This window comes from Anabrus simplex, chromosome 2, assembly GCF_040414725.1.
Source record: "Anabrus simplex isolate iqAnaSimp1 chromosome 2, ASM4041472v1, whole genome shotgun sequence".
NCBI lineage: Eukaryota > Metazoa > Arthropoda > Insecta > Orthoptera > Tettigoniidae > Anabrus > Anabrus simplex.
This window is the reverse complement of record NC_090266.1, coordinates 362,410,542-362,432,389: the sequence shown is the minus strand read 5'-3', so window position 1 is coordinate 362,432,389 and position 21,848 is coordinate 362,410,542. Positions and strand designations below refer to the sequence as shown.

Here is a 21,848-nt window from a genome sequence, read left to right as displayed (position 1 = left end):
GAAGTTACAATAATTGAAATTAATAAGGGTCCTCCTATTCAATACATCTATTAATGTGAATTGATCACATGTTGTTCACAAGAGCTACTAGTTTCGGCACTAAACTCGTGCCATCATCAGCCAACGAGTCAAATCAGGCAAACGCAATAACTAAAAACAATTTGAAACACACTGTAACACCTGTATAGACGAATATTAAATAAAATATGGTACATGATGATATTGCACTTTAGTATAATTCTTTTAAAATGATAATGCCTCCATTGTCTGATACATACGGTGGTTAGTCCAGCTTGAATATGTCTTTACTTCTTTAATCTTGTTGAAAATACGCTGCAGAATTTTAATGTCATGTGAAGTTGACACTTTGTTTGATATGTGGTTTGGTTCCAAAGGAATAAACATTCATGAGATGGACTTGGTTAGACCCAAAGAATTAATTCTCACTTCAGTATGTGATTTTGGAACCTGGAGAAGAAATTAAAAGCCGAATTAGGCAAAAGATAGGAAGGAAAGAATAAAAAGAAAGAAATGTCTAGAAATGACGAGAAACGACTAGAAAAGAAACTTACCTTGAGCAGCCTGTTTGATCGGCAGATGGAGCTGGGCTGATGGATGCGACCATAAGCTTAAGGGCCGAGGCGAATGGGAGGGGTAGAGGCGGAGCAACTGTCGGGGAGCTAGGGTGGAGCGGAAGGATGTGGTAGTGGGGGTAAATGATGCGGATATATATTACGTATGGTTTGAAAGATAGAGTTGTTTTTTGCCAGTCTAATATTTTTTAACCATTTTATTAAGATATCAGAAAGAATATTAGATCTCTCGGTTATTTCATTCAAATTATAGTTAGAATTGAAGTACTCTCCAATGATTCCCAGGGATCTATTATGAGTTCACCTGAATTACTCAATACACTGTTCATTTCCTTTTTCCCTCTCTTCCTAAGATTCTTTACTACTGTCCAGAAAGGTTTCCCTGCTGCTTGACCTAGCCTTTCCAGGTTATTACCAAAATCTTCCCATGACTTCTTTTTGGATTCAACAACTATTTGTTTCGCTCTGTTTCTTTCATCTACGTACAAATCCCTGTCTGCCTCAGCCCTTGTTTGGAGCCATTTCTGATAAGCCTTCTTTTTACGTTTACAGGCTGCTCTCACTTGATCATTCCACCCAGATGTTCGCCTTTTCCCATCTTTACACACAGTTGTTCCTAGGCATTCCCTTGCTGTTTCTACTACAGCATCCCTGTATGCCACCCATTCACTTTCTATATCCTCAACCTGCTTACTGTCTACTGTTCGAAACTTCTCATACACATATCCATGTACTTCTGTCTAATTTCCTCGTCCTGGAGATTTTCTACCCTTATTCGTTTGCAGATAGATTTCACTTTCTCTACCCTAGGCCTAGAGATACTTAATTCACTACAGATCAGATAGTGGTCTGTATCATCGAAAAATCTGCAAAAAACTCGTACATTCCTAACAGATTTCTTGAATTCAAAGTCTGTTAAGATATAGTCTATTATGGATCTGGTACTCCTAGCCTCCCATGTGTAGCGGTGAATAGCCTTATGCTTGAAGAATGTATTCGTAACAGCTAAACCCATACTCGCACAGAAGTCCAGCAAACGCTTCCCATTCCCATTAGCTTCCATATCTTCCGCCCATTTACCAATCGCCCTTTCGTACCCTTCAGTTCTATTCCCAACTTTCGCATTGAAATCGCCCATTAGCACTATTCTATCCTTGCTGTTGACCCTGACCACGATGTCACTCAATGCTTCATAAAACTTGTCAAATGGGCCGATGACCTTCGATGTTAGGCCCCTTAAAACAACAAGCATCATCATCATCATCAAAACTTGTCAACTTCATCCTCATCTGCCCCCTTACATGGTGAATTCCTCCAACCGACAAATCTACTCACATCATTCGCTCATTTATGTGCCTAACAGAAACTATGTTGCGTGCAATGGTATTCCTGATAAAGAGCCCTACCCCAGACTCTGCCCTTCCCTTTCTAACACACGTCAAGTACACTTTATAATCTCCTATCTCTTCCTCGTTATCTCCCCTTACTCGAATATCACTTACTCCTAGCACATCCAGATGCATCCTCTTTGCTGACTCAGCCAGTTCTACTTTCTTTCTTCCATAAGCCCCACTAATATTGATAGCTCCCCATCGAATTCCATTTTGTTCGCCAAGTTGTTTCCAAGGAGTCCCTCGCCTGTCAAATGGGAGTGGGACTCCATTACTCCCATAGGTCTGAGGCTTGCTTAAAATGTTCTGAGCTTGGAGGGAATATTTTGAACATCTTCTCAATGTAAAAGGAAATCATCCTGGTGGTGTTGCGAACAGCCAAGCTCATGGGGAGGAGGAAAATGATGTTGGTGAAATTATGCTTGAGGAAGTTGAAAGGATGGTAAATAAACTCCATTGTCATAAGGCAGCAGGAATAGATGAAATAAGACATGAAATGGTGAAGTATAGGGGGAAGGCAGGGATGAAATGGCTTCATAGAGTAGTAAAATTGGCATGGAGTGTTGGTAAGGTACCTTCAGATTGGACAAAAGCAGTAATTACACCTATCTATAAGCAAGGGAACAGGAAGGATTGCAACAACTATCGAGGTATCTCATTGATTAGTATACCAGGCAAAGTATTCATTGGCATCTTGGAAGGGAGGGTGCAATCAGTCGTTGAGAGGAAGTTGGATGAAAGCCAGTGTGGTTTCAGACCACAGAGAGGCTGTCAGGATCAGATTTTCAGTATGCGCCAGGTAATTGAAAAATGCTACGAGAGGAATAGGCAGTTGTGTTTATGTTTCGTAGATCTAGAGAAAGCATATGACATGGTACTGAGGGGAAAGATGTTCATTATACTGGGGTACTATGGAATTAAAGGTAGATTATTAAAATCAATCAAATGCATTTATGTTGACAATTGGGCTTCAGTGAGAATTGATGGTAGAATGAGTTCTTGCTTCAGGGTACTTACAGGGGTTAGACAAGGCTGTAATCTTTCACCTTTGCTGTTCGTAGTTTACATGGATCGTCTGCTGAAAGGTATAAAATGGCAGGGAGGGATTCAGTTAGGTGGAAATGTAGTAAGCAGTCTGGCCTATGCTGACGACTTGGTCTTAATGGCAGACTGTGCCGAAAGCCTGCAGTCTAATATCTTGGAACTTGAAAATAGGTGCAATGAGTATGGTATGAAAATTAGCCTCTAGAAGACTAAACTGATGTCAGTAGGTATGAAATTCAACAGAATTGAATGTCAGATTGGCGATACAAAGCTAGAACAGGTCGATAATTTCAAATATTTAGGTTGTGTGTTCTCCCAGGATGTTAATATAGTAAGTGAGATTGAATCAGGGTGTCGTAAAGCTAATGCAGTGAGCTTGCAGTTGCGATCAACAGTATTCTGTAGGAAGGAAGTCGGCTCCCAGACGAAACTATCTTTACATCGGTCTGTTTTCAGACCAACTTTGCTTTACGGCACCGAAAGCTGGGTGGAGTCAGGATATCTTATTCATAAGTTAGAAGTAACAGATATGAAGGTAGCAAGAATGATTGCTGGTACAAACAGCTGGGAACAATGGCAGGAGAGTACTCGGAATGAGGAGATAAAGGGCTAATTTAGGAATGAACTCTATGGATGAAGCTGTACGCATAAACCGGCTTCGGTGGTGGGGTCATGTGAGGCGAATGGGGGAGGATAGGTTACCTAGGAGAATAATGGACTCTGCTGTGGAGGGTAAGAGAAGTAGAGGCAGACCAAGACGACATTGGTTAGACTCGGTTTCTAAGGATTTAAAGATAAGGGGTATAGAACTAAATGAGGCTTCAACACTAGTTGCAAATCAAGGATTGTGGCAACGTTTAGTAAATTCTCAGAGGCTTGCAGACTGAACGCTGAAAGGTATAACAGTCTATAATGATAATGTATGAATGTATGTGTACCGGGCGGTACACCTCCACGCCGCTAATTTAAAATTTGCGCCAGTTGAAACTCCTCTGCTGGAGGAAGTCTGAACTTTATATACGCTATTAATTCGCTACCTTCTCAGAAGATGTCACCACGTGGAAAATTTTGAGTTTTTGAACTGTGTCATTTTTGATGTGTTTTTGTTTTGCTTGAAGTAAGAAGTGTGAACTTTCTCTTCTAGAGGACACTACTGAAGATCAACAATAGTGCACCCTAGTGCGGAGTCAAAGAACTATTTTGTTGGAGAAATTTTTATTTCAAATGTTCGTTCTTTGCTAAATTTCTTTCAGTCATTGGTTAAGTTGGCAATATTAACCCCTTCTTTCCCCTTGTTTTAAATCTAGCCTATCCCGAATTTCTTAAATTAATTTTCCACCAATTATGTGTTTCTTCTTAGTATTGTGTAGGGGGTTTATGGATGAACCAATAAAATCCTCGTGGGAGGGTGTTCTCATTCCCCTAACGCCTAGAAACTTCCGCGAGAGTATATAAACTGCTAATTTTAGGGTCTCCGGGCCACTTCAGTTCCATCTTTCAGTGTATTAAGTACATAGCAGGAGGCGGGAAGCGCCTCTTTCCTCGGCAGCGGTCAACAACAAGGTAATGGCCGATTAATAACTTCTTTCTTTGCTTGCTCAGCAGTTTAACTCTCGGGGCGGGTTCTAAGCGTTCCACCAAGTAACCTTTTCCTAAATGTAACTACTCCTTTTATATATTCTCTTTTAAAGCTACATACTGGGATAGAGCGTGCTAACCCTCTCGAGCTCCCACTCTTATTGTTTTGAGGTGAACTTATTTTTCTCAACCTATTCTTCGTTAATGTAAAACAAATTGTTCTCTTCTTAAGTCACCTCTTTAGTATGGGATTAGCCCTTGTATTAACGGCCTAGTGCCAAGTAGGTCTTAATCAAAGTGTATTAGGAGTGCAAGTTCGCCTCCTCTCAAATTGTTATTTTAGAGGTCATTTAATTAGCCTCCTTTTCATTTAATAGACCTCAGTAGATTGGGTATTTTACCCCTGTGTTTACGTCCGTTGAGGACAGCTTGAAGGTGGAGTTTGGTGTGGCCTGGGAGAGGCTTAAATTTGAGAGCGAGTGGCTCTTTTGAAAATTGAGTGTTGTATGCCTCGTGGAGGCTTTTCAGTGTAATTTGGAGCTAGGGCTCCTAGGCATGAATGGGGTTTTCTGCCCCTCTGTTGAAACTTGTGTTTGGAGGTAAAACTGAGCTGATTGCCCAAGCATTGTGTTTTCAGGGCTCGAAGCCCAAATCCTGTAAATATTGTAACTACCCTTGGACTTGCTACTTTGTACCTGCCATGCTTGTTATTTCTTTGTTTTTGAAAAGAAAATATAACCTGATTAAATTTTAAATTAATTTTACTTTAGTAGCTTGAGACCCGTTCACCACCCCGCACCTTCTTTCACGCATAACTACCACAAAAACACGGTAACAAGTGGTAGCAGAGCGTGGTTGAATGGGTCTCAATTTAGCCCCTTTTGACGGCTAAACATTGTTTTGTTCCGAACTCTAACTATTTTCCCAGTTGCTGGAATCTTTTGTGTTTTTCAAAATTGTTCTGTCACCATGCCCGGCCCTCGCGATGTTCTCCATCTTAACTATTTGCGCAAGGAGGAGTTGATCTATGAATTGACTATTAGAAATGTACAATCTGGAGGCACGGTTGCAGTAGACACAAACAAGCTTAGAGAGTCCCTAGATTTGCCCATTTCCATCCCCAATTTGGGAGAGAAAGAAATTGACAACTCTCTTTCCACGATCACGGAGAATATTACTGGGCTAGGTTCTGTAGTTAGTTTTTTTGATGAAAATGATCCTTCTCCTAATCAAATTAAGCGTGTGCAAGCTAGGCTGTTTCATTTTTCCAATAGAGTTAACGATCTGTTGTCTCTAAAGTTGAATGACGTTCAGAAGAAGGAAGCTAGTACGCTGCTTGAAAATATGTCTGAATTATCTAGCAAGGTCACTCAATTGTTAACAGGGGAGGTTCCTCCCAAAAGCGATCTACCCACCACAGTGAATGTAGGTAGCGAGGAAGAGCCTCATAAGGGAGAAGTTAATAGGATAACCGTTGCTGCTCAAACTATCTCTGCCCCATTGGACAACGAATCTGAACGCCGTGCATCGTTGAGTAACATCCGTTCGGAATTAACTTCCTTGCCATTGAAACCTTTACCTACTATGTCACCCGGGTTTAGCAGCTTGCCTCACCCATTGGCAATGTTGCTCAGAGGTATCTCTAAGTTTTCGGTTAATACCACCAGTGAAGTAATTTCATTTTTAAGATTTCTGGTTGAATTTCAGGATCATGCCCTTGTGTTTTCTCTTTCTCCATGTCAAATTTTGCAAATTATCTATCCTTATGCAATTGGTATTCTTTCTGACAAAATAGTAAGAGCCATAGCCGAACAGTCATCTATTGAAGATTTTCATGCACACTTGCTTGCAAATTTTATTCCCGCCCGCGCGAGGTCTTCTCTGATTCAGAAGTACTATTATCGTGTACAGCGATTGGATGAGAACTTGGCTGATTTCATACAAGACATTAAGTTCTATACCAGGGTGTTTGCTCTTCATTTTCCTGAAGATCAGATTGTACAGGCTATTTGGTTTCTATTTGTTCCCGGATTTTCCGTTTTCAGCTAAACTATTCAAAAATTCTAATTATGCCACACCAAAAAACAATCGACCAGTTTTCACGGGAAACTGATTAAGTTTCACCGGTAAAACTGAATGTAATGTACAGAAATTTTTAACTCGTCTACCAGGTAATGACTAAAGCCGGCCCCACGGTCTAACCTGCCTGCCTCTCACCTGGAGGGCTCAGGTTCGATTCTGGACAGGTCAGGTTCTTTTTAACCTGTATATGAGGGCTGATTCCAGGTTCACTCAGCCTATATAATTACCTTTAATTGAGGGGTTATCTAATGGCAAGATGGAGACCTCGGTCTAGAGAGCCAGGAATAATGGCCGAGAGGATTAGTTGCACTGACCTTGCATCACCTCGTAATCTGCAGGCCTTCGGGCTGAGCAGCGGTCGCATGGTAGGCGAAGGCCCATTGGGGCTGTGGTATGGTTTGGTTTAGGAGTTTTGTAAGATAATATTTATACATATTTCATTTTTTTGTGACATTTAACCAAATTGTTTATGGTTTCTATTTGTTCCCGGATTTTCCGTTTTCCCATGTTGTACAGGTTTCTTTCCCCCCAGGGTCCCTCCAGAAATGGAACTCATTTCAGTGAGATGAAGCCCCAGTTTATTAACCTAAAATTAAAGACGTATCTTTGACAGAATCCGTTACTGAGATACATCTCAGGGGGCAGAGGTCACTGCTGAGACGAAGTGTTTTTGTTCACTACATATGAGATACATCTCAATATTTGTGAGAGAGAAGGTGAATCTCAGGCTTATTCATGTCACCCATTTTCTTTTATGGAATGGTACTGCAATAATAACATGCAGATATTCAGTGATCTTTACTGGATGAAATGCACATGAAACCTAAAGGTCTGGGAATATAATATTATTATTATTATGCAGAATCTTTTAGACATATATAAAATGAACATCTCAGTCCAGTTTTAAAAAATGTTTTTAGTCATTCCATAAGTCATATTTGTCCACTTAGTCATCAAAAATCTGGTACCTGGTGATGAGTATGTGGCTTTCCTTGGTAAGAGAAAATAAATTTGTATAAACTGATCATTGATCTCCATCAGATCAGAACTTTGGTGTTACAGAAAAGTATTTAAAAAGAACAGATGTGCCAATCAAATTTGTTCACTAAATGAAAGGATAGAGGTAATCCAGAAATGTAAAGTCAAGAACAAGTTAGAAGTGAATGTGCTGAATTGTGTGGATTTTGTTCATATCAGTAATTTATCCCAGATCACTGAAAAAAAAAAAAAAGTTGAGAATTTGTAGAAATATATTTTAGAAAGACAGGTAGACCACAAGTTTTCAGTATACATGCCCTTCCGAAGAAATACCTGCAACCTGTGCACATCAGTAATTTAAAAAAAAAAAAACCGATCTGATATTCAAGATCTCTTTCCATGTATACCTTCTGTGTTTACCAAGATTACTAACAATTCGACCGCTGAAGATAAAAGTGAAAGAGAATATGGACATACTAGAGTTTTGTTCCATAGTTAGACCTCCACACATTTTTTGTTTGTAAACAGTGTGGAAAGCCTCAATTTGTTTGTCGCCTAAAAGAAAAAAATGTATTTTCAATGTTTTATTTTTCCACTAAAATGTAAATCTTTACAACAAAGATAACAATATATGACAGTTGTGATCTTATAATGAATGCTGTTTTTTTATTATTTCTTTTTTAAAATGTATTTCATATACCTTTGTATGTGGGAAAAAAATTTGGAAATTAAAATTACTTTCTTGTAATAAGAGACCATTGGGCTTAACATTATGCTGCCCCTAGCTCCTCAATTTCATAAAGCTGAAATTTGACACCAAAGAGACAATATAATGCTTCACATGTTAAATTAGTTTTGTGGCCTCTTCCTCCTCCTCTTCCTCGTAGCAGGTTTGCTTCCTTTTCGTTTTGTGTAATTGTGAGTGAACTGAAAAGGAGCAAATGCTGCACCAGGCAGCGGATTTTGTTTTGCGCAGTACGAATGTTCATCCTCTGGTAACGTTTCACTTAAATGTGGTGCTGCGTTGTCCATCCTTTGATGTGAATCACTCACAGAAGAAGACAAATAATTTGTTAAGGAACTTGATCTACCAGTAACAGGTGATATCTCACAAGTCTGGGATACATCATTGTTATTAGAAGATACCCTGATATCACTGGGGCTAACGAACACCCTACCAACACTTTTAGGTACCTCTCTGTCATTAAGGTGTTGCTTAATGGGACTGACAGCTTTCCCACTAGCATTTTGTAATCCCTTATTTACACAATGAAACACCCCACTAGCATTATGGGATGATACACTAGACCAGAATGTTTTTGGATCACAAAGTTTCTCATTGGAATTGTAGTTTGGCACACTATGATTAGGAGGAGTTAACTTGTTAGTGCCAGCACCTGCAAATACGTTTTCTGGACATACTTGCTGTGACTTTTTCTCTGTTTTCTCAAAGTCCTGTAAGATGTCGTTTAGTAAATCATCTACTTCTTCTGAGCTAATAATCTTCTCAAGGGGAACATCTGTAAGATAAAAAGAAACAGAAAACCTTTCAGAGTGAGTAACGTATGTTGTGAAGCATGTATTACAAACTATAGTCTGTGTCAGATGGGAAGCGTTTCAGTCTCGAGAGGCTACTCAGAACTGTCCAACCAAAACGGCTGCTACATTGTCGCGCTATCACACCCATCCAATGTGTTGTGCTCTGCAGAAAATTTCACTTGATTAAATTTCATTTTTTTCCTTCATGTAAATGACCACAATGGAAACAGCTTCCCACTTGACACAGACCATATAACATAATATGAAGGGTCAGGGGAAAAAAGCAAGAGAGTCAATATTTGTACAACTTGAGAAAAAGCAACTTTTGTGCTAGACTACCCTAGTTCATTCCCCTAACAGCGAAACTTTGAGTGCTAATTTCTCCTGACTTGCCTGATTTTTTTCCATTTCCGGCCACTCAATAGATGCACATGATCACTCTGAAGTGGGCTGTAACAATATCTCAATTTCGATGAAAAAGTGACTTACCTGGGTTTTTTTCCCCCGACCCTTCAATTTTGTTTGGTATATAATAAATAGCGAACCCTCTCGTTTAAGATAGTGCTTGAACATTACAATATGTTAGACAAGCTTGATATCATGTAGTATTAATGTTGTTTGTTCCTAGATCAACTGTTCCAAAATCACTAAGGATCGATAGAAAATATTGTTTTATAACTGTTAGGTTTTTCAGTCTGCCAAATTAATTTAGAATACATAAATATATGAAATACCTGAAGAAAGAAAACAAATTTAAACTTAACAACTTAACTTTTTCTATTTCAGGTATAATTCTGTTACCATAGTTTTCTTTTTCAGGTAGTTTAAAAATTGATTTATTCATATTAATTTCGGCAGACTGAAGAACCTAGCAGTTATAAATTAACTGAGTCAAAACTGAAAAGAGATGGCTTCAGATATCACAAAAAATAAAAAATAAAATAATAATTTGTGGAATATTTATGGTTTACAGGATGAAGTATTTAACTTGCCAATGTACAGTAGTTTATGATGTGATGCGATGTGATGTTACATAGCCTCCAGAGAAGCCTGGTGCAGGTCTTTTTAGTTGACCTGTGAATCTGACGTGTGGTGGTTATGGTGAAGAGATAGGGGGAAGGTGAAACTCTGTGTTGGCATATACGGTAGCCTACTACTATCGGATAATAACAAGGGACCTACTCAATGGCTAATATGCCCCATCCTATGACATATCAACAGTGTCATATGCCCTCACTCCATAACAACACTTTGAAGAGATCTGGAACTGAACCTAGGCTTTTGGAATGCAATCTAGTGACTAGAAACTGAATACCATCACTTCTCCTACCCTGCCGGCCAACATTCCGATCGTTAATCACGCTGTCCAACCATAAAGACTTGATGGCTTAACAATCATGGCCACCGTTAATTCCCCTCTGAAGAGTTGTTTCTGTTGACTCTATTTTGAACTATTTTCTCCTGCACCTGTTGTACTTGAGGAAAATCAGCATCTCACAGATGATGAGCAAAATTCATCAATTGCTTCACTGTCTGATAACCTGAAATCATAGTTTGTAAATGAATTTTGAAAACAAAAACCATAATTTTTTCCCCTTCCCCTTCACTCTTATTAGTTATTACACAACACTTCACTTTCTTTTCTTACTGAAAGAAACAAGTCATCCAGTGAAAATTTCTCATCAATCTCAGTCAGCTTTCCATTTGATGGATGTTGGCTCTATCATTCATAAATTGATGATGATGATGCTTGTTGTTTAAAGGGGCCTAACATCTAGGTCATCGGCCCCTAATGGTACAAAATGAGATGAAATGCAATGACAATTTAAAAGTATAAAATTCATCCACTGACCAGAATTCAAAATGTCATGATGAAGAATGAAAGGATGAATATGAATTTAAAACAATCAGTGGATCCGACCCACAATGCCTCACCTACCTAGAAACTATATGATGACCAAGGGACTGCTTCCAAATCACAATCCTGAATCGATGATGCTTGTTGTCTACACGGGTTCAATATCCAAGTCAACAGGTCCCTCATAATGGCACTCATCGCTAGTAAAGTAGAACCATGGTATTTCTCAAGTTGCGGTACTAATCAAAGGTAGCGTAAACTCACAGTGTTCCAAACATTATGGTACTACTCACAAGTATTGTACGTCGTACAGGTAACACAGACCTATGGTGTTTCTCACTTAATGGCGCCATTTGTAGGCAACGCAAACCCATGGTGCACCTCACATGTGTACTAATCACAGGGACTCGTACTATTCCATGGGGTTCCTCGCATAGCGAGTACAAATCACAGACAACGTAGACCAAAAGAGTTGCTCATATAGTACAACTAATCACAGTCAACGCCCAGATCCGCGGTGTTTCTCACTTAATGGTACAAATCACAGGCAACGTAAGCCCGTGATGTTCCGCATATAGTGGTACTAATCACAGGTACTGGAAACTCACAGTGAACCACTCTCAGCTGCTACTAATCACAAACCTATGATGTACCTAACATAGTGGTACTACTCGCAACTAAAGGCGACCCATGGCTTTCCCCGCGTAATGGTACTAATCACAAGTAGTTTCATGGTTCTAATTCAATCACCCCTTGGTCGCCCCTTTTAGTCACCTCTTATGGATGGCAGGGGATACAATGGGTGTATTCTTCATCTGTGTCCCCAACCCACAGGGAGTGGAGAGAAAAAAGAAGAAAAGAAGGGACCCGTCACTTCAAAAAATGAAGTAACAGATGAAGAAAGACAAGGGCCATGAAGGGCGTGAAAACAAACCTCCCTAGGCCTCGAATGCTCTAATATCGTCGGGGTCAGAAAAGAACAAGAGTTGACCAAGGGAGGTTGGACAGGATAGATGAAAGTGAGGAGCCTGGCACAAGTGGAAGCAATGCCAGGACTCAGCTAAAGGCCCCGTGGTCGCCAACCCACGCTCCCAGGTTGAGTGCCCCTCATTCATAAATCCTTCAGAATCTTACTTTAAATGACTTTCTTAAAAGTCTACATCATTGTCAATCAAGGCACATTCACTGGCGTCAACATTTTCATATCCTCCTGATTTGGAAAACCCCTGGATTCATTCTTGTATTTCTTTTACTTTGTAATCTTGATGATGATCATGATGATGCTTGTTTAAAGGGGCCTAACACATAAGTCATCAGCCCGTAATGATACAAAATGGTATAACAATTAAAAATCCATAATCCTCCATTGACCAGAATTAGAAAACGTGAGGACGAAGAATGAATGGATGATATGAAGTTAAAACAATCAGCGGATCCGATCCGCAATGCCCCACATTCCCAGGAACTAGCGTTAAGCAATAGTAATACTGACGAAGGGACTGCTTCTAAAGCACAATACTGACTCGATAATGCTTGTAGTCGAAACGGGTCAAACATCCAGGTCATTGGCCCCTCATAATGGTACTTATAGCTAGGAAAATGGAACCATGCTATGCGTCATGTTGCGGTACTAAGCAAAAGTAGCATAGACTTGCGGTATTCCAAACATTATGGTACTATGCACAGGTAATGAAATTCGCAAATGTAACACAGACCTATGGTTTTTCACACACTGTGGTGCTATTTACAAGCAACGCAAACCTATGGCATTCCTCAGATAAGTGGACTAACCAAAGGGACCCGCATTATCCCGTGGTCTTCTTCACATAGTAGGTACTAAGCATAGGCAATGCAGAACCATAGTGTCGCTAATCCCATGGTGTTGCACATATAGGGGTATGAAGCACAGGTACTGTAAAAGCCGCCAACGCACTCTATTGTTACGAAGCACAAACCTACTGTGTGCCTAACATAGTGGTACTACGCGCCAAGTATACGCGCCCCATGGTGTTCCCCGCATGGTGGTACTAATCACAAGTAGTGGCATGGTTCTAAGACAATCATCCCTTGGTCGCCTCTTTTAGTTTCCTCTTACAACAGACAGGGGATACCGTGGGTGTATTCTTCGCCTGCGTCCACCACCCACAGGGTGTACTTTGTGATCTTATAAGACAAGATACGTAAGATAAGGTGGTGGCAGTGGATAGTGATAGTTTTTGGTGAGATGAAGCACACCTATGTTTAGATTCAGAAGAGAAATGCGTTAAGTGCAAAAAAGTAATGAAAAATGGCACAAAGTGCATTGTGTGTGATCAATGTTTTCATTTTAAGTGTGGAAAGGTAGATAAGAGTGAAAAAGGAAATATGATATGTACGTGTGAAACTTGTGCCGAGAATCACGTTAAAGATGGCGGCATGAAAATTAGGTCTACACTGAGTCCGGACTCTATGACAGCGAATGACACTGCAGTGAATATTGCGAATAGTGACCAATATTTTATTGATGATATCATTGCTACAAATATGCAGTCACTAAAAAATGAAAATGAATACTTGAAGGGAGAATTGTCACTCGAAGTGGTCGTGGCCACAGGCGATGTTGGTAGTGAGAACTTGCGAGGATGGTCTCAAGTCATAAGAGGTGGATGTAAGCCAGGGACTAATCTGTGTTCTTCGAATTTTGAAGCTCGTACAAAGAACAGTTTTTGAATATTAGATAATGAATGTGAGGATGAATCTTCAAGTCAGTCACTGCACGGGGGCATGGATTTTAGGAGGGAGAGGTTTAGACCTAGGCTCTAAATGCATCTCGAAATTATCGGCGAAAACAGTACCAAAACAAAGGTTTTGATAATGGGTGACAGCCAAGCTCATATTGCGTTGGACACAAATACCGATGATGTCGCAGCTTCTTCTGTAGTTCATCAAAGTGCAACACTACGGAAAGTCGTCGAAAATACAGAAGAAAGGACAACTGACCTAGCAGACAATGTTGTTGCTGTGTAAGGTCAGATTTTTTTTTACAAATGGCTTTACGTCGCACCGACAAAGATAGGTCTTATTGCGACGATGGGATAGGAAAAAGCCTGGGAGGGAGAAGGAAGCAGCCGTGGCCTTAATTAAGGTACAGCCCCGGCAGTTGGCTGGTGTGAAAATGGGAAACCATGGAAAACCATCTTCAGGGCTGTCGACAGTGGGGTTCGAACCCACTATCTCCCAGATGCAAGCTCACAGCTGCGCACCCCTAACCAAGAGCCAACTCACCCGGTAAGGTCAGAATTAATTGACATATTAGGTAAGCTAACACATACTAATGTTGTAGTATATTAATATTCCAGAAAGACACGATTTGATTACAAATTCTTGTGTGAACACAGAAATTACGTTAATAGAAACATTCCTTCGTTATGTACATATTTCAGCTAAGTATATGTTATTGATGTAGCTAGTTTTGATAGAAATTGTTATACGAGACATGGTTTACATCTTAATAGATTAGGAAAGCAGAACATCAGTAATGCAGTTCTAGATATAAGAAAAAATTACAGTCGAAGAAGGGTACTATTCCCCTTAATTGGATATGTGGTCAGGAAAACTGGTAGAAAGTTGGATCAATTACAGTGTAAATACTACAAGTGAGGCGACTAGTATCAAAACCGGCCAAGTCACAAAATTTACGAAAATGAGTTAAGGTTATCAATTTGAAGTAGAAGTATAGCACTATCAGGTGAAACAAGAATATGCTTTAAAATCGTCCATGTCTTCATGTTACAGAGCACTGAATTCTTAGTCGTGCAACATAATGGGCCAAGTCATGCAGGCAGTGAATTCATAACTGGCCATGTCATGTTGCAGCATTATTGTCTGGAAACGTGTTGTTTCATTACACAACAATGTGATAATAGCAGTAGGCAAAATCGTTCCTTATATTGTATATTCTTTGAAGTCATAATATTTTGTATTTAGTTCGTTTGCAACACTGATTTACATATTCGCAGGCTTCTTACCATCATTTGCACGAAAGCAATCCTATTTCCTGTGCGCTCGTATTTTGACATTATTGTGTAGTATAACGTGTATACTTTTCCGAGTGGTCAACTGAAAAATTTATTTTCATACTGCACCAAACGCTTAGTCCCGCAGCATTTTTTTTTCTTTGCCCCAGAACTGGGAACCAATTTTTAATGAGCCGACGTGTTCTTGATCGGAGTGTCTTTCTCATCAATCTACCCTAACGTATGGGCGATAATTCTTCTTGCACCGGTCTAGTTATCAGGTGAGCAAATAATTCATTTCTGGCGAATGGGCATCTATTCTTTCCTCTACATCAGCTACATGCCGGTGTTCAAGTAAATCTCCAGCTAGCTGCACTGTACAACTCAGGGATAAAAATTATTTTAAAAAATATGTAGATTTATTCTTTAGTATGCCTGCATGTCTATCGGATCTTTAACTGAAATTATAAACAACTTTCAAGTTCAATCATTCATCATCTCCAAGAAATCATCTTAAAATTAATCTTCTATTCTATAAATAACAATAAAATAAGTTAAATTCTTAACTACTAACTTTATTAATAATCAACTAATTACTTGGAATAATGTAATCCGAATTATTTCTTTCTATTCATTGGAATCTCATTCAGAAAGATAAAAAGAAATTATTTTGTTTGTCTTAAAGTTTAATTATTAACAAGTTAAAAAGTAAGTATTGAATATGTTAAAAGGAAAATAAAGTCATCATGATAAGTATCAAAGGTAATGAATGTCAAATATGTTCAATGTCAAAAATGCTTAATGTCAAAAACGCTTAATGTCAGAAATGCTTCTTTTCTATTAAACATCAGATCATTTTTCCCTTTTATTAATTGGATATATTTATTTTCATTTAATTGCCTTTTTTTCATAAGGGTTTGGAATATAAATTGAATACAGTTTTAGAAAAAAAGCCTAAAATTACAGTAGAACCTCGATAATTTAAAATCGGTTAATTCAAAATCCCGCCTAATTCGAAGAAGCTCTCGTTCCCGGAAACATGAGATACAGTTTTGCATGTTATTTAAATTGTTTAATGCGAAGTACAATGTCGGCCCCATTACCGAAATTCAGACTTTTAATTCGAAATTGCCTTTATATTTTAAAACAATAGTATGTTACAGAGTAATTTCAACTTGAAATTTATCCGCGTCATAATAGAACGCGTGTTCCGGAACGTGGAGGGGTAGCTTTCCGCACTTACACTCACTTCGGTGAGTCTACAGTGCGCTTCATGATTGCTAAGTTGAATGAAATCGGAATTATTTTGTATTCAACCTTTTAAGGAACGCCGGAATATCACGCAACAGGCAGTGTGCGGAAAAACAGAATCCGCGAACATGGCGATGCAGACAGTTGACGAAAAAACGTGGTTCATATAATAAATTCGTAGGCAACTAACAATATTGTCATTGTATGTTATAGTACATGCCAGGCAGCCAAAGCTAGCACATCTCAACCACGGCAGCAATAACACATAACAGCAACTATAGACCAGAAAAACCCACCATTCTGCATTTGACATTCACCGGAAAGTATACTATAGTCCATCTTCGTAGTAAGCGTCTTTCTGGACGACCGGAGGTGTGGCCTAGCCTCGTGTGCGAGGAACTATGGGAGCGTTCGCGCTGGTGGTGGGGGAAGAACTTGAACCTTTCCTCCAGCTGACACAGTCGAGTTCAGGCAGCGGACGTAGCCCTGGGAACTGACTGAAATAGTGTGGAAAGCTTAGGCGCGATACGTTCCCGGGTCGGGGTGGTCATTATGCAATGGCTCATCGGTGTACATACATCACACTAACTCAAAGGTGTAGGAATTACTTAATATGATAAACTAGTGAAAATAAAATAGTACCGTACATTGTACAAATCGAGTCTTATATTTCGATTGTCTGCCTTAAAACCTTGTCACCGGGCGAGTTGGCCGTGCGCGTAGAGGCGCGGCTGTGTGCTTGCATCCGGGAGATAGTAGGTTCGAATCCCACTATCGGCAGCCCTGAAGATGGTTTTCCGTGGTTCCGTGGTTTCCCATTTTCACACCAGGCAAATGCTGGGGCTGTACCTTAATTAAGGCCACGGCCGCTTCCTTCCAACTCCTAGGCCTTTCCCATCCCATCGTCGCCATAAGACCTATCTGTGTCGGTGCGACGTAAAGCCCCTAGCAAAAAAAAAAAAAAAAACTTGTCAATTAACTACACAGGCCTTTGAGCATAACATTCTAAAATTTCAGTTCTATTCCAGTACGGAAATACTTCGTAACTTTCGTCGTAAATGTTGGTGACGTCAAGAAATCAGAGGGTCATGCCTAAAAGAATTCATATCGGATGTTGCTTTCGACACAACGTGAAATAAATCTCAGTGTATAGCAAAAGTGGAGGTCAATATTTTGGCACTCTGTAGCCTTTAATTTATTCTTATACATTCTTACGAATATGAAATCTGTTATATAAAATTGAAAGGTTTGAACCATTTGGTAGAAAATCAATTGAACATAAGACAGTAACTTGCAACTGGTAATACTGCGAATAAAGGAAGTTCGTTTGAAACTGTACTGTACTGTATACCAAGGAAAGGCGCATCGGTACGCGCTATCAGTTCATCAATTGCCTAACGAATAGGAGGAAGTTGTTTCCACTGACAGCCTGGAGATATCATCTACTTAACGTGATTTCTAGTGAAATACGTATAAAAGAGATTAATTAATGCAAATTTGTCGGGAAAATGCAGAGAAGAAGCATTAGTAGAAATACTTCAGCTACTTTCATAATAACATTAACAATGTCTACTTTTCTTGTCCATCAGAAGAAATATAATAATATATAATACTCTTGAATAACCTGCTATTGTTATGACTGAGAGAACAGGTCTCCTACAGCAACAGCAGCAACAAAAACAACAACGAAAACAGCAACAAAATGCTCCGGAACAATAGACAATATAAATCTGTCTCATAAAATCAGAGCAAAAATATTATCGGACTTCTTACGTGTTCTATGGTCACGTTTAATATTCGGAGTTCAGGGATCGTATTTACAAATTATTCAGAATAACCTTCACTCTCGTCTGAATCAGTGTCATCTGAAGTTTCACCGAGGTTGATGTCGGACTGGTCTAATTCTAATTCCTTATGCATGGTGTTGTCACGCTCCCAGTATTCCTGCTCAGTGTCTTTTACGTGGTCGCAACATTTTTTCCGTTTGTCTTGCGAATACTGTGCAAGCAATATCCGCAAAGAGCTTCCTTTTTGTCGAGTGTGTCTGCTGTCAAGTCACGAGTGATCTATAAGACAGAGAAATATTTCGTACAGAATAAGCATTTTTATTTATATTGGGAGTAGGAGCGCCCCATTTATGAACAGTGAAGGCATTAGAGATGCTATGGCACACATTTTTATGCTAAAAAACTAATTATGCTGTATTACTTTTAATTGAGATATATTCTTTTTTTTTGCTAGGGGCTTTACGTCGCACCGACACAGATAGGTCTTATGGCGACGATGGGATAGGAAAGGCCTAGGAGTTGGAAGGAAGCGGCCGTAGCCTTAATTAAGGTACAGCCCCAGCATTTGCCTGGTGTGAAAATGGGAAACCACGGAAAACCATCTTCAGGGCTGCCGATAGTGGGATTCGGATGCAAGCTCACAGCCACGCGTCTCTACGCGCACGGCCAACTCGCCCGGTGAGATATATTCTTATCACGGACCTCTCCTTTGATATCTCCCCAAACCGACTCAGTGTGATTGAGATCTGGATGATATGTTTCATATGTTCACTCATGGTATAAACACTTTCACGTGCCTAGCCTCGCAGTGGTCTCCCAGATTTAGAAGAGGACCTAGAAGCCATGCTCGTCACTTCAGTAATTTCAACTTAGCTCGCACGTAACAACACGCGCCGCTTGAGAGACGTTTTCACTTCAGCGCTAGCCTGGCGACTGGACCAGCTGTAGGAGTGGGGGGACGATAGCTCCCACCACTGCATGCGCAACCATTTCTCGCGCAGGACGCTTTCAACCAAAACGGACTATAGATCCTATACTTCTGGCAATATTTGACCACAGCTGCACATAACTACCTCTGGCCATACACCTGACTTGTCATCAGTAACTGAAGAAGTCCATCAATCAAACTAATGAATAAGTACAATTTATAGTAGAACTAAAATAAGAGCACCGCTCACGAATGAAACACAGACATTCTCCATTCATACTGAAAATAGAAAATTCGACGAATGCAAGATGCCGAACTCAATTTAACAAAGTGTTCCTATTTATTGTAACAGATTGTAACATGAACTGTATATTTCAACATGTCATTTAACATGTACCACACATTTTTTAAAAATGATAATGTACCTGTATATTTAATAATAATTCACCTACACGATTTTTAGGCCTAAAAAGATCATCCACATTCATTTTAAAATGTATATATAGCCACTTTTAACTTTAAGTACGCCCAATTAGAATGTAAGACATACTCTATACCATGACTTTTATCAAACTAATGAATAATTACAATTTATAGTAGAACACGGACATTCTCCATTCATACTGGAAAATAAGTAAATTCGACGAATGGAAGATGCCAAACTCAATTTAACAAAGTGTTCCTATTTATTGTAACAGATTTCAACATAAACTGTATATTTTAACATATCAGTCAACATGTACCACATATTTTGAAGTGATAATGTACCTGTATACTTAATAATAATTCACCTATACGATTTTTAGGCCTAAAAAGATTCATTCTTTTTAGATGTATATATAGTAATTTTTAACTTTATGTATACCTTGTTAGAACGTAAGACATACTCTATACCATGATTTTATAATGGACAAGGCTATTCAAAAAACTTGACTTATGTGAAGGTAATAGTGTACAGCTGAGGATGACTGTTGTGTAAAAAGGTCGAAACCGGTACTGTAGATTGAATTTTACATAAATAAATTTGTATTGAAAAAGTGGAAACTTTCTTGTCTATAACATACGATAACTGTCAATACGGAAAATGAAACTGATAAATCAAGATGAAACTGATAAATGAAGACAATATTGTCATTGCCGATGAAACTGCATTGCTTTATTTTAATGCAAGCCCAAACGGTCTTGTGGTTTTATAGGAGAAAGTCCCAGCCGGGGAATCGTACAAGGGTGGGGGATGTGGGTCATTGTAGTGCGTTGCAATGCAAATGGAAGCGATTAACTTTATCCCCTCGTCATAGGAAAGTCTGATAAGCCACTATGTTTTAAGGGCGCCGGGCACTTTCCATGCCAGTACAAAGCATCTAAAAATGCAAACCATACAGAAATCCAAAAAATAATGCATTGCACAGGGGAACCAGCATAATTTATCCTCGTCTTTGAATTGTGTGATTTTTTTTCCTGTCGTTGCGTGAAGTTATGTTTGTCAGTGATTTATCCAAGTGCATTATTTGAACATTGCAAATGCACCTTGTTGGATACATTTCAGAAATAGTTTTTTCCATGGCATTTGAAAGGTTTAAACTGTGAATCGAGGTGATTGCATGTATTAATGGGTCTTAGAATACTTTGTGACGCGGCAAGTGTTTACATTTCTGAAGTACGAGAGAAGTGCCATGGCGGGAAATCGTACAAGGGTAAAGTCATAGGAAAGTTTGATTTTAAGGGCATCATGTACTTTCTGTGTAAATACAAGGCATCTAAAATGCATACAGTACTGTGATCCAATAAATAAAGCACTTGCACATGGGAGCCAGCATAGATTTCTCCTCGTCTTTGAATCGTGCTTTTTTTCTTTCTTTCGTTGCGTGAGGTTATGTTTACCAGTGAGATATCCAAGTACATTATTTGAATACTGTAAATGCATGCATTTTGGAAATAGTTCTTTTTTCATGGCATTTGAAAGGTATAAACTGTGAATCAAGGTTAACTGCATGCAGTAACTGGCCTTAGAATATTTTGTAACGCGGCAAGGGTTGGTACTTCTGAATTACGAATTGGTGGTTAATTCAAAATCACGTAATTCGAAGTCCGATTTTTTAGTCCCAGCATCTTCGAATTAACAAGGTTTTACTCTATACAAAATTGCAACAAAAACAGCCAAGTCAAAATTTATATTAACAAAAAAGATGGGTTCATTATGAGTCAGATTATTCAAAACAGTGGAACTTAAATATTAAACCATTAAGGATATAACTATGAAATCAAATCTTTTGTGACTATCATTGCTTTGTCTCTACAAGTTTTTCATCCATATTGAAAAATATGCCTCCAGTGACTTGGCCGGTTTTGATAGTAGACACCTCAAGTACTTCATGTTGTAATGAAAATGTTAGATATTCAAGAAGAGAATAAACAGCAACAGAGAAAATAAATGAAATGTTAGAGGGCATTCGACCAGTGCAGGTTATTGTAAATAAAAAATGTGTGTGAATAAATTAATTCCATCCCCTGGTCTATGGAGTTTGGACAGCCAAAATAGGGGAATGCCTGTAGGGGTGAAGTACAGAGGGGACTTCGAGGGCCCTGGGACCGCTACGGTAGCTGTGAAGGCCCTTCAGGAACTCAAAAAAGTGGTGGCAAAAGGGGCTCTGGTTAAGACGCAGCAGGTCGTTATGCTACTTAGGTTCCAAAATGGGTAAATAAATAAATAAATAAGTAAATAAATGCAATGTTTTTAATCTTATATCAGTTGTATAGTATTATTTGAAGTAATTCCACATACTGTATATGAGTTGACTATGTTTGTAAGTACAGGAGATATTAT

General features: G+C 39.1%; 1 protein-coding gene across 5 annotated transcripts in view; it reads right to left on the bottom strand.

Moving 5' to 3' along the window:
- Positions 1-8,249: 8,249 nt before the first annotated feature.
- Positions 8,250-21,848, bottom strand: part of LOC136862831 (uncharacterized) — a 180,172-nt gene continuing 166,573 nt past the window's right edge. For all 5 annotated transcript variants that reach the window (XM_067139097.2, XM_067139094.2, XM_067139099.2 and 2 more), the window contains one exon: positions 8,250-9,186. In XM_067139097.2, the coding sequence (XP_066995198.2) occupies positions 8,516-9,186 (671 nt within the window). In that variant the 3' untranslated portion in view covers positions 8,250-8,515. The remainder of the gene's footprint in view (positions 9,187-21,848) is intronic.